Source organism: Phodopus roborovskii, unplaced genomic scaffold, assembly GCF_943737965.1.
Source record: "Phodopus roborovskii unplaced genomic scaffold, PHOROB, whole genome shotgun sequence".
Lineage (NCBI taxonomy): Eukaryota > Metazoa > Chordata > Mammalia > Rodentia > Cricetidae > Phodopus > Phodopus roborovskii.
The window spans coordinates 1,010,433-1,032,145 of NW_026125665.1; the positions used below are offsets into that span (position 1 = coordinate 1,010,433).

A 21,713-nucleotide genomic window follows, 5' to 3' on the forward strand; every position below is an offset into this window, starting at 1 on the left:
CAGGAGTGCGGTTAGGCTTTGAGCTTTGGGTGCTTTTGGAGCTCCCTAGAGTGCTCCGATAGCACCTACCTAAATGTGGGGGTCAGATGAGTCCTCTGGAGTTAAGGGTTCCCTCTTTTGTGGGAGGAGCCTTGAGGCATGAAGGGATGTCTGAATGTCCTAGTGGAAGGGACACGAAGTGGGCTAACATCAGAGTGTCACTCCAGGGGCCTCTGGGTCCCACCAGCTGCTTTCACTATCACTGGGGTGGATGTGTGCCCATATCCTTGCAGGGTTATTTGGGGACTCTAAAGCTGTCTGCCAGGAAATTCAATGTATTTCTGTTTGTTCAGGACTCACATCCAAAGGCCCCAAGTTCTAAGGTTCATTTGGAGTTTAGGGCCACCTGCAAGGTGTTTCCCCTCTGGGGTGAAATCGCCAGAGTGGGTAAAACACTTGGCACCCTGAGGTCTGTTAAGCCTGGCTGACTGGAAAATATCTCGTCCACAATTCTGATGCAGTTTTGCCAAGATAGGGTTTCCTCTGTGTAGACCAGGCTGGCCTGGAACTTACGGACATGCACCTGCCTCTGCCTCCCAAGTGCTGGGATTAAAGATATGTGCCACTACCACCCAGTTTATTGTCTCTTGCTAATCTGTGTCTCATAGTCAGTTTGTCATCCATGACACTGAGAGGACCATGGCTTTGAATGCCCACAGGCAGGGTAGCCAGTCTTGGGTGACAAAGTCAAACTGCAAGCCTTTGACATGTACTGGATGGTGCCATGACCCCAACATTTGGGTCAAGACCCAACCATGAAGCTGGCACTATACTCGTGCTCATGGAAAGCAGGGCTTGAGCATGTCGCCGGCTGGGTGTGGCTGACCTGGCATGGGGTTGAAGGAACCAGTTTTGGGCCAACAACCAGCTTTCCCTTCAAGCCAAGTTAACACTGTCCTTGGGATAGGTGGAAACCAAGGAATGTGATATTTTCTTGATAAATTTGTCCCCTTTCCCTTGACACCTTGTAGCTAGCCTCCTATTGGCCCTAGCTTTAGGGCTTCTCTTGGGTGCAGCTCAGGGCCATCTTCAGCTCACATCCTAGGCCCATCTCAGGGTAGCTCAGCTCTCCACAGTGGCCATTTCCAGGGTCTAGAAACATTGCTCTTCTTGGAGGACAGTGAGGGTTACGAGTCTTCCTTCTGGCTTCCCCAGGTCAGGGTAGTTTGTTCATAGGAGTCAAAATTTACATGGTCCTCTAGTGTTCCCAGGGTCCCAACCCATGAGAGCCACAGCAGTCAGGGATACAGTTATTTGGGAAGGGTGTCATGGCCACCAAATGTACATTATGGACACAGTAAGGAAGGGAGAAAAAGACACCAGCCTAGTTAGCCATGACTTGATTGTAGGAGAGGGGACCCATGGGTTGAGTTATGCAGAATACTCTGTCCTGGTATATGCCATGATGCCAACAGGCTGGTCCCCAACAGTCATCCTGGTTATGGGCTCCTGGGGTTAAGCTGCTGTAGTCTGCTACATAGTTTCCCAGTGGCCAAACCAATGTCATATTCAGGAGTCTTGTAGCACCTCTGCTGTCCCAGGTCTGGTAATTGACCTGGGACCTTATTTGAGGTGGCTTTGGTGGCAGCGAGCACTTGGTCATTGCAATCTCATCTCTGAGCAAGGCTGGTAGTCTTGATCTGGCTCTGGCCCAGCTCCAGCCCTGCCAGGCACCTCCCTGGAAGTGTCCCAGCCAATCCCGGAGGGTGCTGGCAGATCTACTCCCCTTTACCTCTCTCAGTCTTCTGAGGTTGGACCTTCTGGGCTTGGTTAGAATAGCATTGATGTAGCCTCTTCTAGTTGCTGGTGCTAACTCCAGAGAAGTCATTGGACTCAGAGATGTCTCCCTGGGGCTGACCAGCAAAGGATTAGTTAATCATTAGCTAATTCCAAGATGGCTGGGTGCAGTGGCATATGCCTTTAATCCCTGTACTCAGGAGGCAGAGCCAAGAAGATCTCTGTGAGTTCAAGGCCAGCCTGGTATACAGAATGAGTTCAAGAACAGACAAAAATTTACAGAGAAACCCTTTCTCAGAAAATGAAATAGATAAAAGGAAAAGAAACAGAATAATAAAGCCACCTAAAAATGGAAAATACACAGAGTCTGGATACTGTATACTATACTGCTGTCTTTAAACTGCTTATTTGCTGAGGAAAGAGCTACAGCTGCTAAAATAAATTCAATTATAAATTCTGCTAAATTAATCCAACTTATGTATTTTAAAAATGCTTTGACTTCCAAATTTAAGTCTAAGGATAGGTTACTGGGGAAAAGAATTTCTATTTTTGTTTTCACAGACAATGAAAAGTTGTAGATTCCTTCCAGACTAACATGGTTTGATCAAGCAAGACCCCCTAAAACAGTGTCCCAGGTGATCCTACATTCAAAACAGCTGGGACAAGATGGCCTTGCAGACCACTACAGCCAGGATTTCTGTGTCTTCTTAGGATACTCATGGTATTACAGCATCTCTAACCAACAGGAAACAATTTAAAAAGAATAACGCCCAAATTCCCAAATACTGTCTATAAATGTTTGTTTTCATTTAAATGGGGTTGGTTATAAGTGGTTAATGATCACAACCGATCTCTTTTTAAAGGTAAAAGAAGATTATGGTATAGAAACGAATACTTTGTATTGGAATGGATTTTCATTTATTGATACAAATTTAAGGTCAATTTTGTGATAGTGTATTTCTCTTCTTGTTTAAGTACTGTGTTTATATAGCTCATTTAAAAAGGTAGTGTATATTTAAGTACAAACTATAGATAGTTACCTATAATAGTCAAAACTTATAGTTAGGTTTGTTAGGTTTTTATAGATATATAGAGATGTATTTCAATTAGATAAGCATTCTTCAAACCTTTCAAAGACCTACAGAATATGACATTTAAAATGGTTTAGGGTTTTTCTTAACAGTGAGGCACAACTGCTCCTGGTAACACCACCTGCGTCAGAAAGGAAGATGGACATCGAAGAAATTCGTTATGGAGTTTCCTTCCAATACGGCAAGACTATCCATTTGAGCAAGATACTGCTCTTGTCTGGACTATTTAACTTTATGCTATATAAACTGGACATGCAGGACCCAGAGGAAAGTGACTGCTGATTCAAGATGGACATTGCTACAGGGTTCCTGCTTCATGGAAGAATCTGCCAGACAGTCTGCAGGACACAGAGAAAAGTGACTGATAAACTGCCAATACAGGTGGACAGTTTAAAGTTTCCTGCTTTGCTGAGGAGTCTGCCAGACACACTATGGCCTATGTGCCATACAGAAGAACTTTGGGTGACTTACCAGGCAGCAAGTTGTCTCTGCCATTTCTAGAGTTTATATATTATCCTTCTGTGGTCTTTGATGGAGTTGAAGACAGATATTTATGGTCATAGTCTTCCTTAGTTAGGATTAAAGATAAGTTACATATAAGACTTTAGACTCAACAAAGATAGGACAGATGATAGAACATTTTCTTTAATACCTGATAATGTTAATGGACTAAATATTGTTAACTATGGTTCTTATTTGATAACCCTTCTTTTTATTTAGACAGAAAAGAGATGATGGGAGATGTCATTATGTAAATACATTTCTCTTATTGGTTAATGGATAAAGCACTGTTAGCCAATAGAAAAGCAAGATAGGCAGGACTAGGAGACAAGGAGGATTCTGGGAGATGTAGTAGAGAGGAGTCAAAATGTAGGACATATGAGGTCTAATAAGTCCTCTCTCTGATAAGATCACGTGGAAACAGATTGATAGAAATGAGTTAATATTTAAGACAGAGCTAGCCAATAAGAAATGCTAGTAACTGGCCAACAGCTTTATATCTAATACAGTGTCTCTGTGTGTTATTTGGGGCTGATGCGGCTGTGGGACCAGGCTGGTGGGAAAGTGCTTGTAACACCCCTAGGACACCTGAGGCCTTCCTCATGTTCAAAGCCTCTCTCCAGCCTTCCTCTTGGGGGCCAGGCATGGTGTCCCACACCTTTAATCTCAGCACTCAGGAGACAGAGGAAGGTGGAGCTCTGAGTTTGAAGCCAGCCTGGTCTACAGAGCTAGTCCTAGGACTGCAAGGGCAACACAGTGAAACACTGAAAAAACCAAAGCCAAAGCCAGCCATCACTAGGGTTCTTGCAAGGGTCCTCAGGAGAACTATTTTTGGGCATAAGCCTGGATATCTATTGCCTCTGCCTGGCAGTGTTCCAACCATTTCAAAGCCTCACGATGCCCTTCACTGTCTAACTATCAGGAAAGGCTAATGACAATTAGACTGCATGGGCTGTGGTTCAGGAAAGGGGGCTGCATTGCATTGGTCAGAGATTCAGGGTGGATGGGAGTCCTGTTTCCAGCTCAGGAGCCCAATGCTGCTGGAAGACTAACACATGAATGTGAGCTGGGGCCCTGCACCTGGCTGTCATGACAGGGGCTGAGGTTCTCCAAGTGTCATTTGTTTAAGAGAGGGAGTTAGGACAGGCATCTTTGGCCTCTGTCAGGGTCCAGGGCTCTCAGTGGCTCTATGAGGGGTGTGGGTGGCCTCTGGCATGACTCCAGCAGTAACAGGTGCAGGAACAAAATGGGGAATCTCTTCCCCAGGTAGAGGGGGCATCTTGGGTCATCATTTTGATGAGGGTGTCACCAGAGCCACAATTGTACAGGTCTCTTTCAGACAGGCCTCCTGGCACAGCAGCCAAGAGAAGAACATTGTCTTTTTTTTTTTTTTTTTTTTTAATCCAAAATGTGTTTATTGGGACGGTTCCCACTCAGCTTGAGTCTGGTGCTGTTCAGTGCTGCTTCCTCCTGAAGGAGCACCCTCCTGTCAGCCGTGATTTTCTGCCCATGGCTGACAGAGGACAGTGGAGCAGCCAACAGACAAGACTACAGTTTGTGCATGGCTAAAGACTGTGGTGACTTTGTAGCATCCTGGGCATTTCACAGCCATAACGTAGGAATTGGGGCTCTGCACCAGGCGCTTTTTCTTGTGTTTCCTCTTCTGGAGAGGGATGAAGGAGATCCTTTGTGAGAGGCATGTTCTTGTAGGGAGGTCGTCACCCAAATCTTGCCACTGGTTCATATAGCAGATCTGTCAGGCTGTCTTGGATCCCTAGGACTCTACCAACTCTTAACTAGCTCTTTATTTAGAGGCTCCTTGGGGGCCACCCCCCCCCAGATGGAGTCAACAACATAAGCCCCTGAACATGAATTCATGAAACTTTTTATTTTTAAATTTTATTTTATGTACTTTGCATTCATGTCTGTGTGCTATGTATGTGCAGTGCCTGTGGAGACCAGAAGTGGTCATTGGATTGCCTGGAATTCACACACACACACACAGACACACACAGACACATACATATACAGACACACACACACACACACACACACAGACATATACACACAGACATACACACACAGACATATACTACACACACACACACACACACAGAGACACACAGACACAGATACACACACACACACACATAGAGACACACACACAGACACACACAGACATACACACAGGCACACACATGCACGCATGCGCGCGCGCGCGGTACTGCACAGCCTCAGTTTCTCCTGTGAGACCAGGTGACAGCTCTGAGAGTGATCAGGTCTCTCAGAGGCAGGTCTACCAGTGCCCACCCAGCTCTCACCAGTAGACCTGGCATTCTTGCCCTGCTCACCAGGAAAACTAAGCCTCTACAGACCAACTGGTCAGATGGTGCCAGGGTAGGCCAGCTTTCCTGGCTTTCGTGGGTTCAGATCCCAGATACAATAGAGGTGAACTCACCGATACAAGCACCCAGGAAATGCTGCAGGACTAAGAGAACAGAGATGCCAAGAAGCAGCATCTATTCACACCCACAAGCCAAGCCAGAGTGCCGAGGGGTGGAGTCATTTCTACCCTCCTGGGCTCCCCTTTTTGTGCTAACCCCGTTGTCTGGTGCATGCTGACACACTCCCACCTGTGCTCTGTGCCACAGGGCTCCGACAGTCATGCAGGCACACTCGGATGCTGACCAGGCCATGCTGCCTTCCCTCTGTCCTGGGGCTCTTCTCACAAGGCACCCCTTTTGGTACCAAGAGATGTGTGCAGAGATGATATAGAACCTGTGTACTGGACCTCAGCCCTTACTGTGAGAGACCCTTCCCCCCTCCGGCCCAGATCCACCACAGGTGGCATCAGCCAAGGGCACAATTAGAAACAGAGGCCCAGACCTTTCTAGGTCCTTCTGGTCCCCGAAGCCTGGACCAGCTAAATGGCTCATCTGTCCTGGCTCCCACCTTCAGTCCTAAAAGCCATCTACTGGCCTCAGCCCAGTCCTCAGAGAAATTCTTCTTGGTTCCCATGAGATCTTTGTTTAATATTCTATGAAGTCCAAACATGGAATAATTTTCCTTAAAGTCTTTTTTTTTTTTTTTTTTTTTTTCTCAAGACAGGCTGTCCTGGGACTCCCTCTGTAGACCAGGCTGGCCTTGGACTTAGAGATCTGCCTGTCTCTTCCTCCCCAGTGCTAGACTTTCTTTAAGTCTTAAAGCCTCCATCCGGCGGTGGTGCACACGCCTTTAATCCCAGCACTCAGGAGGTGTAGAGGCAGGTGAATCTCTGTGAGTTTGAGGCCAGCCTAGTCTACAGAGTGAATTCCAGGACAGGCTCCAAACCTACAGAATAAACCCTGTCTGGAAAATCAAAGAAAAAAAAAGTCTTAAGGCAGTGCATGCACACCTTTAGTCCCAGACCTTGGGGATCAGAGGCAGGATGATCTCTGTGACTTTGAGCTAGCCTGGTGTCCATAAACAGAGTGAGCTAGGTCAGCCAGGGCTAAATACCCTGCCCCCAAAAAGCCAGAGACTGATCACTTCACACTCAGTTAACCTGTGGCCTGACACCTCAGGTGTCCCTGAGCCTCCCCCATCCAGGGCGGCTGTCAAGCCAACACACAAGCTAATTTTTTATTTCTTTTGTTAAGTGTGGTAGAGGCTAGAATGAACCCACTCTGGATGGACAGCAGAGTGTGCAGGGGTTGCTGAGGGTGTCAGCTGGGCAGTGTGCAATAGGCCCACCCCGCCCTTGGCAGCCTAAGCAGGGACCCACCCCTCCCTTCAGCCCCAATCAGGGACATGGGTTGGACAGGGCCCCCAGCTTTGAGGCTGCCATTTCTGAGTACCTTGTGTAGGAAATTCTAGATTGTGCTTCCCCACTATGGTTTGGAGTTCAGTGAGGGCTGGTACTGAGTCTGAGGGCCATGTTGGGCTGTTTTGACAGAGTGGCTGTCCCTAAGGAGGATGAGGACAACAGGAGGGGCTAGGACCTTGGCTAGGTGCCAGTGACCCAGAATCATTTATGTTCTCCAGTCTGCCTTCATGGCTAATATTAAGTTCTGTTCTGTTTTGCTTTTTTGTTTTGAGGACAGGGTTTCTCTGTGTGGCCCAGGCTGTCCTGGAAGTCATTCTGTAGATCAGGCTGGCCTTGAACACAGAGATCTGCTTGTGTACCACACCACTTGGCCTTTAATTTGTTTTGTGGTTTCTTTTAAGATTTTGTTGTAGCCAGGCAGTGGTGGCTCACACCTTTAATCCCAGCACTCGGGATCCAGAGGCAGGGGGAATCTCTGTGAGTTTGAGACCAGCCTGGTCTACAAGAGCTAGTTCCAAGACAGCCTCCAAAACCAGAGAAACCCTGTCTCAAAAAAACAAAAATGAAAAAGGTTTTGTTGTTGGTGTTTTTGTTTGTTTGTTTGAGACAGTTTCTCTGATAGCTCTGGCTGTCCTGGAACTCTCTCTGTAAACCAGGCTGTCCTCAAACTCAGAGATCCACCTGCCTCTGCCTTCCAAGTGCTGGGATCAAAGGTGTCTCACACCACCACCCAGCTCTGATTTTTGTGTGCACAGTGCCTACAGAGGCCAGAGGCCTAGGATCCCCTAGAGCAATAGTTACAGGTGGTGGAGAGCTGCCATGTGGGTGCTGGGAACTGAACCTTGGTCTGGTCCAAGAGCAGGCAGCGCTTCTACCAGCCAAGGCAGCTATACAGCATGTTTGGTATTTTTCAGCAAAAGGAAGGAAGGAAGGAAGGAAGGAAGGAAGGAAGGAGGAAGGAAGGAAGAAGGAAGGAAGGAAGGAAGGAGGAAAGTACAAATACCCATGTTGGTCCTGAAGGGCTGTAGGGATATCAGAGTGATGTCAGAAGGGCACCTGTGGCCTCTGGTCCTCTCCAGCACACCAGGCTCAGGGGAGCCCAGCCCCACTTACCTGGCTGTGCACTGTGGCCCTGCTAGCTGTTGGGGTCTTCAGCGGGCCAGGCAGACAGGATTGCATCGAGGGACAGCTTCGGGCAGGGTCTGGGACCGGGAACCTGAACCCTCTAAGGTCAGGCTCAAGCGACTCAGTCTCAGAAGCAGCCTCAAGATCTGCACGGGATTAGTTGCTCTGAGGGAAAGCGGGAAGGGAGGACAAAGGAGCGGTGCAGGGAGGAGGGGGAAGCCGGGGAAGGAGGAGAGGAAGGGCTGGAACAGGGAGGAGGTTGGAAGAGGTGGCGCGGGGAGGAGGGACTGCCTGCTGGTGTCAGGGTTAGGAGTTCAGATGCGCGACCCCTGGGGATCTGGTTAACATTCTGGCTTCTGTGGGTTGCGCACGGCTCTCCTGCTCCCTCCGCGTTTCTCTGCAGTGCCCCTCCCCCCCAGCGCTGTGTTTGATTAGCAGCGAGCTGGGGGTGGGGGCGCAGCGGAGGCAGGGGGCTGCCGCCTGTTCTCTTTCCCCTTTCCAGGCTGTGCTGTGAACCCGCCACTGTGCAGCAAGGGAAACTGAGGTACAGGCCACACATGGATTGGGTAAGGACTCATCTGCATCATCAACACACCCCAAATGCCCCCAAAACACACAAGGAGAGCCCCAAATAGCCGGCGGGTCATGGCTCATGCCTTTAATCTCAGCGCTCACTTGAGAGGCAGTGACAGCCTAATCTTTGGAGTTCGAGGCCAGTTTACTGAGTTCCAGGACAGCCTCCAAAGCTGTCTCGGAAAAACAAACTAAAAGAAATTACCTAATAAACCTGAGGATGGGACTGGGAGCAGGGGAGGAGACAGGATGAGGCAGTGTTCCTCAGTTTCCCTAGGGTGCCATGGCCACACCCCACTCCCACTGCAGTTCTCTGAAGTTAACCGCGCTGCGCCGGGTTTCCAGCCTGCGGCTGGCACGTTGCTCCCCAAGATTCTGGGGTTCCCATTCTGCTCAGTACTGGGCCCTTTCCTGCTTCTTTTTGTAGCACAGGCTGCACTCATCCTCATGGTCCCCTGGGAAGATAGTCTTGAGATATACCACTAGACTAGTTTCTCCATCTCTCCCTTTGTCCAAGTCACTGCCCAACCGGAGTCTGTCCTGAGGCTCTCCTGAAGGATTCCAGAGCTGGGTTCTACAAATACCTACTTCCCAGTTCTCCCAAGTCAGGAGGCCTGTGTACAGGGCTGCCTCAGTTTACCCCACTCCTGTGCCATCCTCTCACCCAGCACAGGAAGACAGTCATTGGCCTGGAGGACTGTGGGTGGGGACAGTAGTCCTGGGGCCTCTAGGCAGAGGAGGAACTTCCTTCTCTCCAGTGTGGTCCTCAGTTCCTTAGACCCTGCAGCCCGGAAATGGGGTTTGTGTCAGGTGGGGGCAAACTCCTTCCTTGCATCCTGGAGGATGGGATGTCAGGTGCAATAGCTCAGACTGTAACTGTCTGCTGTGTGCTGGGTCCTTTACACCTGAGGTGGAAAACCACAGCACCTAGTTATGTATGGTTGGGCTCTCCCTGTCTTGAATACCATCCCTTGTGAGGTCCCTAAGTTTGTCTCTGGGCCTCTGGCCCTCTGAAGCAAAAGGATAAGAGAGAGGCTGTAGTGGCACATGCTTTTGACCCAGCACTCAGAAGGCAGAGTCAGGCATTCTGAGTTTGAGGCCAGCCTGGGCTACAGAACGAGTTCCAGAACAGCCAGGGCAACACAGAGAAACCATGTCTGTAAGAAAGTGGCTTACTACAGAACACTTCATTCATTTCATTTTCTTATTCATTTATTCTTATTTTTGTTTGTTTTGTATTTTGAGACAGGGCTTCCATAGCCCAGGCTGCCCTCAAACTTTATCTAGTGAGGCTGGCTGTCCACTTGGCTTGGAAAGCCCCTCAGTAAGACTTATTCTCTAGGCTGGCTGCTGAGATGTCTCAGAGATAAAGGCACTTGCCACCAAGACTGAGTTCAGTCCCCAGTATACACATGATAGCAGGCAGAACCCACTAGCTGCCATGATTATCCTCTGACCCACATGTGGGCTGTGGCATTCGAATAAACACACACACCAAACAGATAAATGGATAGATGTAATGTTTAAGAACTTGTCTTCCAGCCCAGATGTGGGGTGGCACACGCCATTAATCCCGGAACGTGGGAGGCAGAGGCAAGTGAATCTCTGTGAGTTCAATACCAGCCTGGTCTACAAGAGCTAGTTCAATGGCAGGCTCCAAAGCTACAGAGAAAAACCCTGTGTCAAACAAAACAAAACAAAACAAAAAAAAAAAAAAAAAAAGAACCTGTCTCCTGTAAAGAGCCTAGAGTCAAATCAGTTAGCCCCCTACCTCATTACATGGTCCATTAAGGCCTTGTGAGAGCAACAAAACAAAATACCTAGACAGGCTAAACTTGGCTGAGCCAGGGCCTGGGTAGACAGCAGGTGCATTGTAATGTACACCTGAGCTGAATAGGACTGTATGGGAAGATTTCCACTTATACTTTACAACCAATTCTGAGTGTCAGTCATCAACAGACATCCGACAGGGACACCGGGCTGAGGGTGCGCTTCATTTCCTCATTTTAAATAGGTTTTATGAGGCTGGAAGGAGCTGGCAGCAACCCAGAAAACAGGACGTGGGTCATTTCGCAGAGGCTGCGCAAACACCTGCGGTCTCAGTCCCCGGCGCCGGCGGAAGCAGCGAGGGAGGGGCAGGGAGGCCGCTTGTCTTCCTGGTAACCCGACTCTCAGGAATGTGGCCGCCCCACAGGCCCAGCCACCTGGGGACCCTGCCCACACGCTGGGCCCTCCGCACGCGAGGGGCAGTCCCCTGCCTCAGCTTCTCCCAGGGGCCCCTTCGGGTCTTCCCGTTTTATGAAGCTGATGACTGGTGTCTGTCGGTTCAAGTAAAGAGTGAAAACGTAGAAAAATAAAGTTTATCTTCGAACTGGGGAGGTACCCGAGAACTCGGGGATTCGAACCTAGGCCCACGAGTCATGTGGGGGCCCGCCCTCTCCATCCTGGGCTGTGGCACCCTGGACAGGTCACTTCCTCCCACAGACACTGCTTAGGGAAGAGAAAAGCGAAAATAGTCATAAGTGGGCGTTGTTACTGACGCAAGCACCAGTCTACAGTTCAATCCAGCTCCTGAGACTTGCTGATCCCTTCCTCTTATTATTGAAATTTTCAAGATTGAGTACGCATTTTTTTCCAGAGAGTAAGAGCACTCTCCAAGACCGGCAGTTTAAGTTTCTCCAAATAACAAAATTAAGCAATGACTGGCTGTATGGCGAGATGCCAAGCCGGAGAACCTGAGTTCGGTTCATAGGACCCAAATAAAAGGAGAGAACAGAATGCTTCAAGCTGTAGTCTCTCACTCTGCTCTCAGCATGCTGTCCCCCACGGCAATGCAATAGAAAATATTTAGCCTAGCTGGGCAGTGATGACACAAGACTTTAATCCCAGGCCTCAGGAGGCAGATCTTTGAGTTCGGGGCCAGCCTGGTCTATAGAGTGAGTTCAGGGCAGCTAGGGCTGCATAGTGAAACCCTGTCTCAGAAAACAAGAAGGAAATATCCAACCCTTACTACTCTTCACAGTCTCCACGTAACCACAAAATGCTCCCCCTGGTTGGCAGGAAAACAGGCTCATAGAAAGGTCCCCAACCAGCTGGCCGGTGGTGGCACATGCCTTTAATCCCAGCCCTTGAGAGGCAGAGGCAGGCGGATCTCTGAGTTCGAGGTCAACCTGGTTTACAGAGAGAGTTCTAGGACAGCTAGAGCTACACAGAGGAACCCTGTCTCCAAACAAAACAAAACAAGAACGAAAGAAACTTCCCCCAACCAGCTCAAATTGGCGCCGCCTCCAGAGGGGCCAGCCCATCCCCCACCTGCCAGGGCCAAGGCCCAAGGTCAGGACGGAGCCTCTCGCGTCCCCAGCTCTTCACAGGCACGGGGAGAGGCGGGACTGGCGCTCCAGGCCGGCTGGCTGCTAGCCAGCGCTAGCTGGCTCAACCCTCTCGGGGGTGGGGGTGGGGTTGGGCCCAGGCTGGGATCTGGCCGGCTTAGCGCGAACTCCACGTGTGTGGAAAAGTAGTTCTGTGCCGGGGGAGGGGGTATTATTCTTTGGCTACAAAAAGGAATTAAATGTGGGTGTAGGGCTCCCTGAGGCGACAACTGTACAAGGCTAGGGCGTGGAGGTGGCACCAGATGGAGGTCCCAGTGGCCCTGAGGTACGAAGGAGCTGGGCCCTGTGTGTGCTTCCAGTGGGTGACAGGTCAGGCAGGGGTCATGGTGAGGGGTGGGAGGCTGAGGAGAGCTTTTGTCCCTCCCACTCCCCAGCAAGCCCAGCCTGCCCATCAGTCCTGGAGGGCATAATTTACTAATTAAGGGGTAATTGCCAGCCTGGATTCTTGTTCCACCAGCTCCACCAGGGACCCAACTCTGGCCTGGGCAGAATCAGGTCTAAGAAGGTATACCACCACCACAGCTGTACAGAGGCTCCATGCAGAAGTCTCAGGGTGAGCCAGGCTTTGTGGGACACACCTATTCCCACTCAGAAGGTAGAGAGGCAGGGGTATCAATTATGAGGTCTAGCCTGAGCTACAGGACAGGAGATTCTGGCTCAAACTCAGAAAACACAAACTCACCCCCAAACTTCCATGCTATGGTAAGGTGGCTGGGTTACCACTCTAGTACTTGATAAACTGAGGCAGTTCAAGGCCAGCCTGGGTTACATACCAGCACTTGCCAGGCCCTTATCTCTGTAAATTCCACACCATACAGGGCTGTAAAGTGAGACCATCTCATAAAACAACTCTCATGCTGGGATGAGGTGACTGGGCCTGTCATTCCAGCAGCTGTTAAGCTGAGACAGGGGATTGCCTTGAGTTCTTGGTAGACTAGACTACAAACAGTCAAAATCATATATATATCAGAACCATGGCCCAGTGTCATAAGTCACCCAGGAAGCTCAAGTAGGACTGTTGGATGTTCAAGGAGGTAAGTCTGGGCTACAGAGTGACAAACCGGAGAACCCAAGAATCATAAGAGACCCTACTAACACAAGTTGTCCTCTGGCCTCTCTCTCTCTCACACACACACACACACACACACACACACAGGAGTAAAATGTAAAAAAAAAAACCCAAATCTTCAGGCAGAGGTGAAGTTGCTTAGGCAAGGGGACTGGAGTGAGTTCATGGTTACAGGATGAGACCCTGTCTTAAAACAATTAAAAACAAAGATTTAAAATAAAATGTTTTTTTCAGACATTAAAAAAAAAAAAGCCACAAAAACTGGCGGCTGCCTAGAGCCCTGGCCACATAGCCCACCCTGTTTCCCCTTTGAAAGACAGGAAGTCAGCTTTTAGGCATCTGAACCCCACTCTGTGAAAACGACAGGACTCAAAGCACTTTCAGCATTTTCTGGGGACTCTCCAAGCGACCCTCCTCTGCCCTCCCCCATCCGGTCCGCACCTGCCAGCCCCAGACTGGCCAAAGATGCCCAGATTGCCCCCGGCCCCTTCACGAGGGCGTGGTCTCTTTTGGGCGAGTCGTGGGGGGCGTGTCTTCACAGAGGACGAGTTTTCTTGGGGCCCAGCCCATCACGCCACAGGAGAAGGGGAGAGACTCAGGGATGAGAACGGGTGGGAGAGACACTGAGAGGAGAGATATAAAGAGAGGCAGAGAGGGAGGGCATGATTGGGAGAAGAGAGACAGGAGGGAAAGAGAGACAGAGATAGGATGGAGAGAGGAGAAACGGGCAGAATGGGGGAGGTTGGGGGAGAGGACAGACAGAAGACTAAGCCCAGCACTCCGGCTGGGCGTGGTGACCCGGCCAGGCCGCGTTCAGCCCCACCTCCATGACGTCAACCCACAATGCAGCGCGCTGTTGTGCCTTGTAGCGAGGGTCGCCTTGGCAACAGCGGCCGCAGCAGCCAAAGAGCGAGGTTGTCCCGGCCCGCCCCTTTATGCAAATCTACGACGTCACCTCGGACCAATGGCGAATGGGGGCGGTGAGCTCATCGTGGGGGCCGAGGCTATAAGGGTGCGCGCGGGCGTCGCGGGGCAGAGCTGCCGGCAGTATAGTCAGGCAGTACGGGCAGCGGACTGGGGGGCGCACGGGGCCCCCCGGGGAGGCCGCGGCCACTCCCCCCGCCCCGGGGCCCAGCGCGGCGGGGGAGGCGGGGATGGAAACGCCCTTCTACGGCGAGGAGGCGCTGAGCGGCCTGTCTGCGGGTGCGTCGAACGTCGCCGGTACTGCTGGGGCCGCCGGCGGTGGTGGCTTCGCGCCCCCGGGCCGCGCGTTCCCCGGGGCGCCTCCGACGAGCAGCATGCTGAAGAAAGACGCGCTGACGCTCAGCTTGGCGGAGCAGGGAGCGGCAGGATTGAAGCCCGGGTCGGCCACTGCACCTTCCGCGCTGCGCTCCGACGGCGCTCCCGACGGGTTGCTGGCGTCGCCAGACCTTGGGCTGCTAAAGCTCGCGTCGCCAGAGCTGGAGAGGCTGATTATCCAATCCAACGGGCTGGTAACCACCACTCCGACCAGCACGCAGTTCCTCTACCCGAAGGTGGCGGCCAGCGAGGAACAGGAGTTCGCCGAGGGTTTCGTCAAGGCGCTGGAGGACCTACACAAGCAGAGCCAGCTGGGCGCGGCCACCGCTGCCACATCAGGGGCCCCCGCGACCCCCGCTCCCGGGGACCTGGCAGCCACTCCTGGAGCCACCGAGACCCCCGTCTACGCCAACCTGAGCAGCTTCGCGGGTGGCGCCGGGCCCCCTGGGGGCGCGGCCACCGTGGCCTTCGCCGCGGAGCCAGTGCCCTTCCCGCCGCCCCCGGGCGCGCTCGGGCCACCGCCACCTCCGCATCCACCGCGCCTGGCCGCGCTCAAGGACGAGCCGCAGACCGTGCCGGACGTCCCGAGCTTCGGCGACAGTCCTCCACTGTCGCCCATCGACATGGACACGCAGGAACGCATCAAAGCGGAGCGCAAGAGGCTGCGCAACCGCATCGCCGCCTCCAAGTGCCGCAAGCGCAAGCTGGAGCGTATCTCGCGCCTGGAGGAGAAAGTCAAGACCCTCAAAAGCCAAAATACCGAGCTGGCATCCACCGCCAGCCTGCTGCGCGAGCAGGTGGCGCAGCTCAAACAGAAAGTCCTCAGCCACGTCAACAGCGGCTGCCAGCTGCTGCCCCAGCACCAGGTCCCCGCGTACTGAGCCTGACTTCGGGGCGCATGCGCATACTCGCTGCGGTGGGGGGGCGTCCCGGACTCCTCCGAGACTCGGCGCCCCCGGACTCGACAAGCTGGACCCCCCCTTAACTCCGGGTGGGGACCCCGAGCGCAGGACCCCCGCCCTCGTGCCACCACTGTCTCCCCAGCCCCACGCGTGTTGAACAAGCCCGCGTCCCGGCAGCCCCTTTGTGCCGCCGAGGAGGGGCTCCTAGGGGCGCGCAGCCCCACGCTCTGCATTTCTTTCCTTCTTTTTTTGTTTTGCCTTTTGGAAGAGAGAACAGGAGTGTCCGATTCCGCCCGCCCTATTTATGTTTCTACTCGGGAACAAACGTTGGTTGCGTGTTGCGTGTGTGTTTCCTTGTGTTGGTTTTTTAAAGAAACGGGAAGAAGAAAAAACTCCTCCCCCTCCGCCCTTACTCCCTCCTCGACACTGTCCCATTTTGTTTGGTTTTGTTTTGCTACGAGTCCACATTCCTGTTCCGTAATCCTTGGTTCGCCGGTTTTGTGTTTTCAGTAAAGTCTTCGTTACGCCAGCTTGGCTGTCCGCCTCCTTCTTACCCCGCCTAGACGGTGGTGGGCGGGACCTGGCCTTCTCCCATCCCCCACCTCCTCCAGCCTCTTCACCCACCCCCACTCCCAGGCGAGGCAGCGCGGCGTGGGCGCAGGCTAGGACTCCACATCTGTGCGGCGAGCGCCACCTAGGTGCATGCTTTCAGCTCTGGTCCAAGTAGCACCGCGCCTGGGCTTCTGGGCTAGCCTGTGCAACTTGGCTGATATATCCTTTAGGGAAGAGGGTAATGACATGGAAAGAGGGAGGAAGGAGTGCATGCCTGCTTGCCTAACCCTTGAGGTTTTGGATCTTCAGCCCTCTATCCGGGTGTTTGGGAGGCTGGTGTCATCCTTACAAGAGAGTGGCTATGCCTGCAGTCTGCGCTCAGTAGGAGCTTTTATTCTTTGTTGGCTTCAGGGGTACCTCAGGCCCAGAGCCTTCTGTCCAAGACCAGCAAGAAAGTGGCCTAGAATCATGGGGGTGCATTTAAATATCACCCTGACATGTCTCCTCCCAGCATCTGTTTTCCCGTTTGAGGAAACAATATTCAGCAAGGTTGAGCACTTGAGTCACAGAGCATCTTTGTTTTGTTTTGTTTTTTTGAGACAGGGTCATTCTATGAAGTCTTGGCTGTCCTGACACTTGCTATGTAGACCAAACAGGCATGGAACTCAGAGATTCTCTCTGCCTCCTGAATGCCGGAGTTAAAGGTGTGCCAGCTTAGCTTCCCTGCGACTCTTTATTTGCAATGCCTGAGATGGAGCGCCTTGAACCTAGGGCACATTAGGTAAAGTCTACCTTCTCTCATCTCAGTCCCAGCCTCCTGTCTTTGAGAGGGGCATTGCCAATCAAGGGCCTGGGGCTCCACCTGCCCAGGTGTGCACTTTCCCATCAGACCCAGCCATTGCTGTTGAGAACCTATGTCTTAGGTTCTGATCCCCTCAGGATCAGCATGGGTGCTAAAGTCACCTGGTAAGTCCTAGTTGGGGGGGGGCATGTGTCTGAAGAGTGCCATGCAAGCCACTGGGTACCTAGCCCCTTGGCTACAGAAGAGCAGAGCTGTTTTCTAAGTCCAGATTGGTGATGCTGGCCTGTCAACCAGCATTCTATAGGTTGCTGCAGGGAGCTCTTCAGTCCTATATAGCCTGGGCTATAGAATGAGACCCTGCCTAGAAAAACAAAGGCTAGTAATAAAGAAGCAGCTTGAGCAGAGGTCTCCTGAGTGCTGGGTTTATGTAGTGGGACATGGAACCCAGGGTTTTGTCCATGCTGGGCAGGCATTCTGAGCTCCAGACACTGAGTCCCAGCTTGGGTACCATGGTGTAGCTTTACAATAGTCAATAGAGTGGGCCTCTATCTTGTATGCTGTGAAATGGGAGTGTCCTGATCTAGGTTCTGCCTTCCCCATCCCTTTCAGAATGGATCAAGATTAGTGTGCCCCTATTACAGAGAAGGGAGGCTTGAAGACCTATCTTATACACAACATATACAACACAATAGGAATCTGAATGCTCCCTCAGCCTTGGGAGTACTGAGATGCAGAGCATGCTTTTGTAGTGCTGGATGGAATTCCGGTGTTAAAAAGATTTGTCCTGTTGTTTGAGACAAGGTGTCACACTGTAGACCAGGCTGGACTGGAACTCATGACCCACTGCCTCTGCCTCTTGAGTGCTGGCATTAAAGGTGTGTGCTGCCACCTTGGCAGCAGGTGAAGTTTTGTTGATGTTGGGAATATCTTTTCTGGTCAGATGATCTGAGCCAAGTTGGGCACTGCAGCCTGTGACTCAAGTACCCAGAAAGACAAAGGAAGAACGTGACTTCCAGGCCAGCCAGGGCTGCACAGAGAGCCCTATCTCAAAACACCAAGGCCTGGGTACCTGCACTCAGGGTTCTATTCCCCAGCACTGAGGCTGGTTTTGCAATCCAAATACATATCTCTCTCTGAACCTCAGTTTTCCCTTGTCACACAGACTAAGGCTGTCAAACCCACGCTCCCAAGGAGACATAATGGGCTCATCAGAAATGACTAGAACAGCTATGGTCAGAGGGATGTGAGGTAAGCCACAGGGTCTGCTCCTTGCATAGAGGCTGAATAGCCCTGCAGTCCTTGCTCTGACAGCCCCTTGGCCAGGCTAAGTGGTTCTGGCTTAAGCCTGATGTATACAGGCCAAGGTGTGTGTCAGCCTTGGCCTGTGCAGCTGTGACTCACGCTGGGCGTTAGCCTAGGTGGGGAGGTGGCCCAGGATCTTAAGCTTGCTCCACTTACCCCTCCCAGAGCCATGGCCCACAGTCCATGCTTACTTTTTTGGGTGTTTTGTTTGTTTGTTTGTTTGTTTGTTTGTTTCTACACAGGGTCTCCCTTTGTAGCTCAAGGTTGGCTTGGCCTGGAACTGTGTTTGTAGACTATTGGCCTCACTGGCACCCTCCTATAAACTACTGGGTGCTGGGATGACTGCTTCCCATGAGTCTTTTCATGCCCCACAGGGATGTCTCTGGGATACCAGGGGGTGGGGCCAAGAGGTCACCTTTATGCTGAGCCCTGTTTTGGTATAGGTTTTAGTCATCAGGAGAGCTCAGACCCTTCCCTTCTGTCAGGGGTTCCAGTTCTGTGTTCTAGAACTCTCCCTTACACTCTGCTGGTGATTGGTCGGAACTCAGCCATGAGTCATAAAGACATTTGGGTACCAGGGTCCCAATGCCGGCCAGCAGGGCTGGTGGCTTCAGCTTTGGGGACAGGTGAGTGTGTTGATGGGGTGCCACTCTCATTTGTCACCCCACTCTTGCCAATAAGGTCTGTGTCCTCTGGGCTATGGTAGCTCAGCCCCTCAGAGACAGTTTGGGGTCTCCAAAGCCTTGATGGTACTTTGTCTCTTGGGCACCAACCCAGTGAGCGAGGTAAAGAGTGCTTGTCCAGTGTGACTAACAGGAAAACACAGCTCCCAGATTTGCTCACAACTGTCCTCATCCTGCCCTGGGGCCCTCACTCTCCACAGGTCTCCCAACAGGTTTCATATCATATGGAGGCTTTTTTTTTTTTTTTTTTTTCAGATAGGGTCTCATGTAGCTCAGGCTAGCCTTGAATTCACTATGTAGGTGAGGATGAGCATGAACTTTTTTTTTTTTTTTTTCAAGACAGGCTTTCTCTGTGTAGCCCTGGCTGTCTTGGAACTCACTCTGTAGACCAGGCTGGCCTCGAACTCAGAGATTCTCCTGCCTCTGCCTCCCGAGTGCTGGGATCAAAGGTGTGCGTCACCACCACCTGGCTGGGCATGAATTTCTTATCCTCCTGCCTCCACCACCTGTGTGTTGGGCTGACAGGTATATACCACCACCATATCCAGCTTTGTAGCTCAAGCTGTCCTGGAACTCATGACAATCCTCCTGCCTCAGACACCAACATGCCTGATTTTATGGGATGCTAGAGATGGAACATGTAACATATACTCTTAGAGGCTCTGCCTCTTGAGTGCAGTCCACATGCTAGCTCCTGCTCCCCAGTTCCAGTATTTGAGCTGCTTCCCTGTGCAGTTGTGACATGCATGTCACCTGCTGTGGTGACAATTACTGATTGTGAGCCTGCTGACAGCCCCTCCCAGCATGCTGGGGCTGTCTCCTGGGTGTCCTTGCACAGGTGAGTGTTCTGGGGTCTGGACAAAGAAGATAGTTTTGTTTGCAGAGTACACAGAATGGGGGCTCAGTTGCTGATCCCATGCTGGCTTGGTGTTGAAGCCAGGGATTTCTTAAGGGCCTGGGGGGCACCGTGACTGCTCCAGGACTGAGGACACCCCTGGACCTGTCCTGAAGGTGAGGGCTGGTGGCCACCCTTGCTGACTGGACTCGGCCCAGTTCTGCTGTGGACCCTGTAGTGAGCGTAGACAGGTAACCCCACTTCTTTGACTCGGCCTCTTTTCTTTTGTTTCTGTCAGACAGGGTGCTACTATGTTGGCCAGCCAGGCTGAGCTTGAACTCACAGAACTCTGCTGGCCTCTCAATTTCAGGGATCAAAGGCGTGTGCTATCAAATGGCTGGCCCCTTATTGTTTTTTGAGACAGGATTTCATTTGCCTACAGCTCACTGATTCATCAAAGCAGGGTGGCCAGCCAGCCCTAGGACCCTGTCTGAGTCTCTGGGTTATAAACAGGTCTCAACAACTGTTTGTTCTGTTTTTGAGACAGCTGTCTTGGAACTTGCTCTGTAGCCTAAGCTGGCCTTAGACTCACAGAGACACACCTGCCTCCATGCACCTGACATTTTTTACTCGTGTTCTCAGGATGAGATGCTTGTGTGGGTAGCAAGCCCTGTACTGGAAGGCTGTGCTGTTCTTCAGCTCTGTCTGTCTGTTCTAATAGCCATGAAGAGGCCTTTTAAAGTCCCCCCTACACACAACTGACATGGTGGTGCACATGGGGCTTGAGAGAGGGCTCAGTGATTCTCTTAAGGAGGACCTGAGTGGTTCCTAGCACCCACAGTGGATGGCTAACAACTGCAGTGACCCTGGCCCCAGTTCTCTCCAGTCTTCCAAGGGCACCTGTATGCACATAGCATGGCCTTAGTGTTTCTATGCTGTTAATCACCATGACCAAAGCAGCTGGGGAGGAAAGGGTCTGTTTGGCTTAGCCTTCCATATTCATTTATCATCAAAGTTCATCAACCAGTTAGGACGAACTCACACAGTGCAGGAACCTGGAGGCAAGAGCACATGCAGAAGACATGGAGGGTGTTGCTTACTGGCTTGCTTCTTATGACTTGACCAACAGCTCAGGGCTGTCCCTACTCCACCATCAATCATTAATTAAGTAAATGCTAGGGACTGGAGAGATGGTGGATAAGAGCACTGGCTGCTCTTCCAGAGCACTGGGTTCAATTCCTAGCACCCACATTGCAGCTCACAGCTGTCTGTAACTCCTGCCCCAGGGGATCCAATGCCCTCATACAGATAAACCTGCAGGCAGAACACCTATGTACATAAAATTAAAAAATAACTATTAAAACAAAAAAAGGAGCCGGGCGTTGGTGGTGTATGCCTTTAATCCCAGCACTCAGGAGGCAGAGGCAGGCGATCTCTGTGAGTTAGAGGCCAGCCTGGTCTGCAGAGCTAGTTTCATGACAGGCTCCAAAAGCCACAGAGAAACCCTGTCTTGAAAAAAACAAAAAGAAAGCAACAAAAAAAAAGAAAAAGAAAGGAAAGAAAGGAAGGAAGAAAGATGTCCACAGACTTGCCTACAGCCTTGTTTCATAGGACATTTTCTCTGTTGAGGCTCCCTCCTCTCTGATGACTTAAGCTTATGTCAAGTTGACATAAGTATCCAGGACACATACACACCAAAAATGATTTTTAATTACATCAAATGATAAAATGGGCTGGAGACACAACTCAGCAGCTAAGACTTTCCCAGAGGACTCAGGTTCGATTCCCAGCACCCACAAAGGGGCTTACCACCATCTCTAACCCCACTTTTGGCCTTCACAGGCACTGCACACACAGACATATACACAGGGAAAACATATATATATATATATATATATATATATATATATATATATATATATAATGAAATAAATTGTAAAAAGCAATTGCTCATCAGTCATGAAAAGTGAAAAGTAGCCCGGGTCCCAGCACTCACAAAACAAATGATG

At 51.3% G+C, this 21,713-nt stretch overlaps 1 protein-coding gene across 1 annotated transcript; it reads left to right on the top strand.

Moving 5' to 3' along the window:
• Positions 1-14,350: 14,350 nt before the first annotated feature.
• Jund (JunD proto-oncogene, AP-1 transcription factor subunit) lies at positions 14,351-16,059 on the top strand. The gene has a single exon (XM_051178111.1). It carries the CDS (start codon positions 14,484-14,486, stop codon positions 15,507-15,509), a length of 1,026 nt encoding a protein of 341 aa, XP_051034068.1. The 5' UTR covers positions 14,351-14,483; the 3' UTR covers positions 15,510-16,059.
• Positions 16,060-21,713: the final 5,654 nt, after the last annotated feature.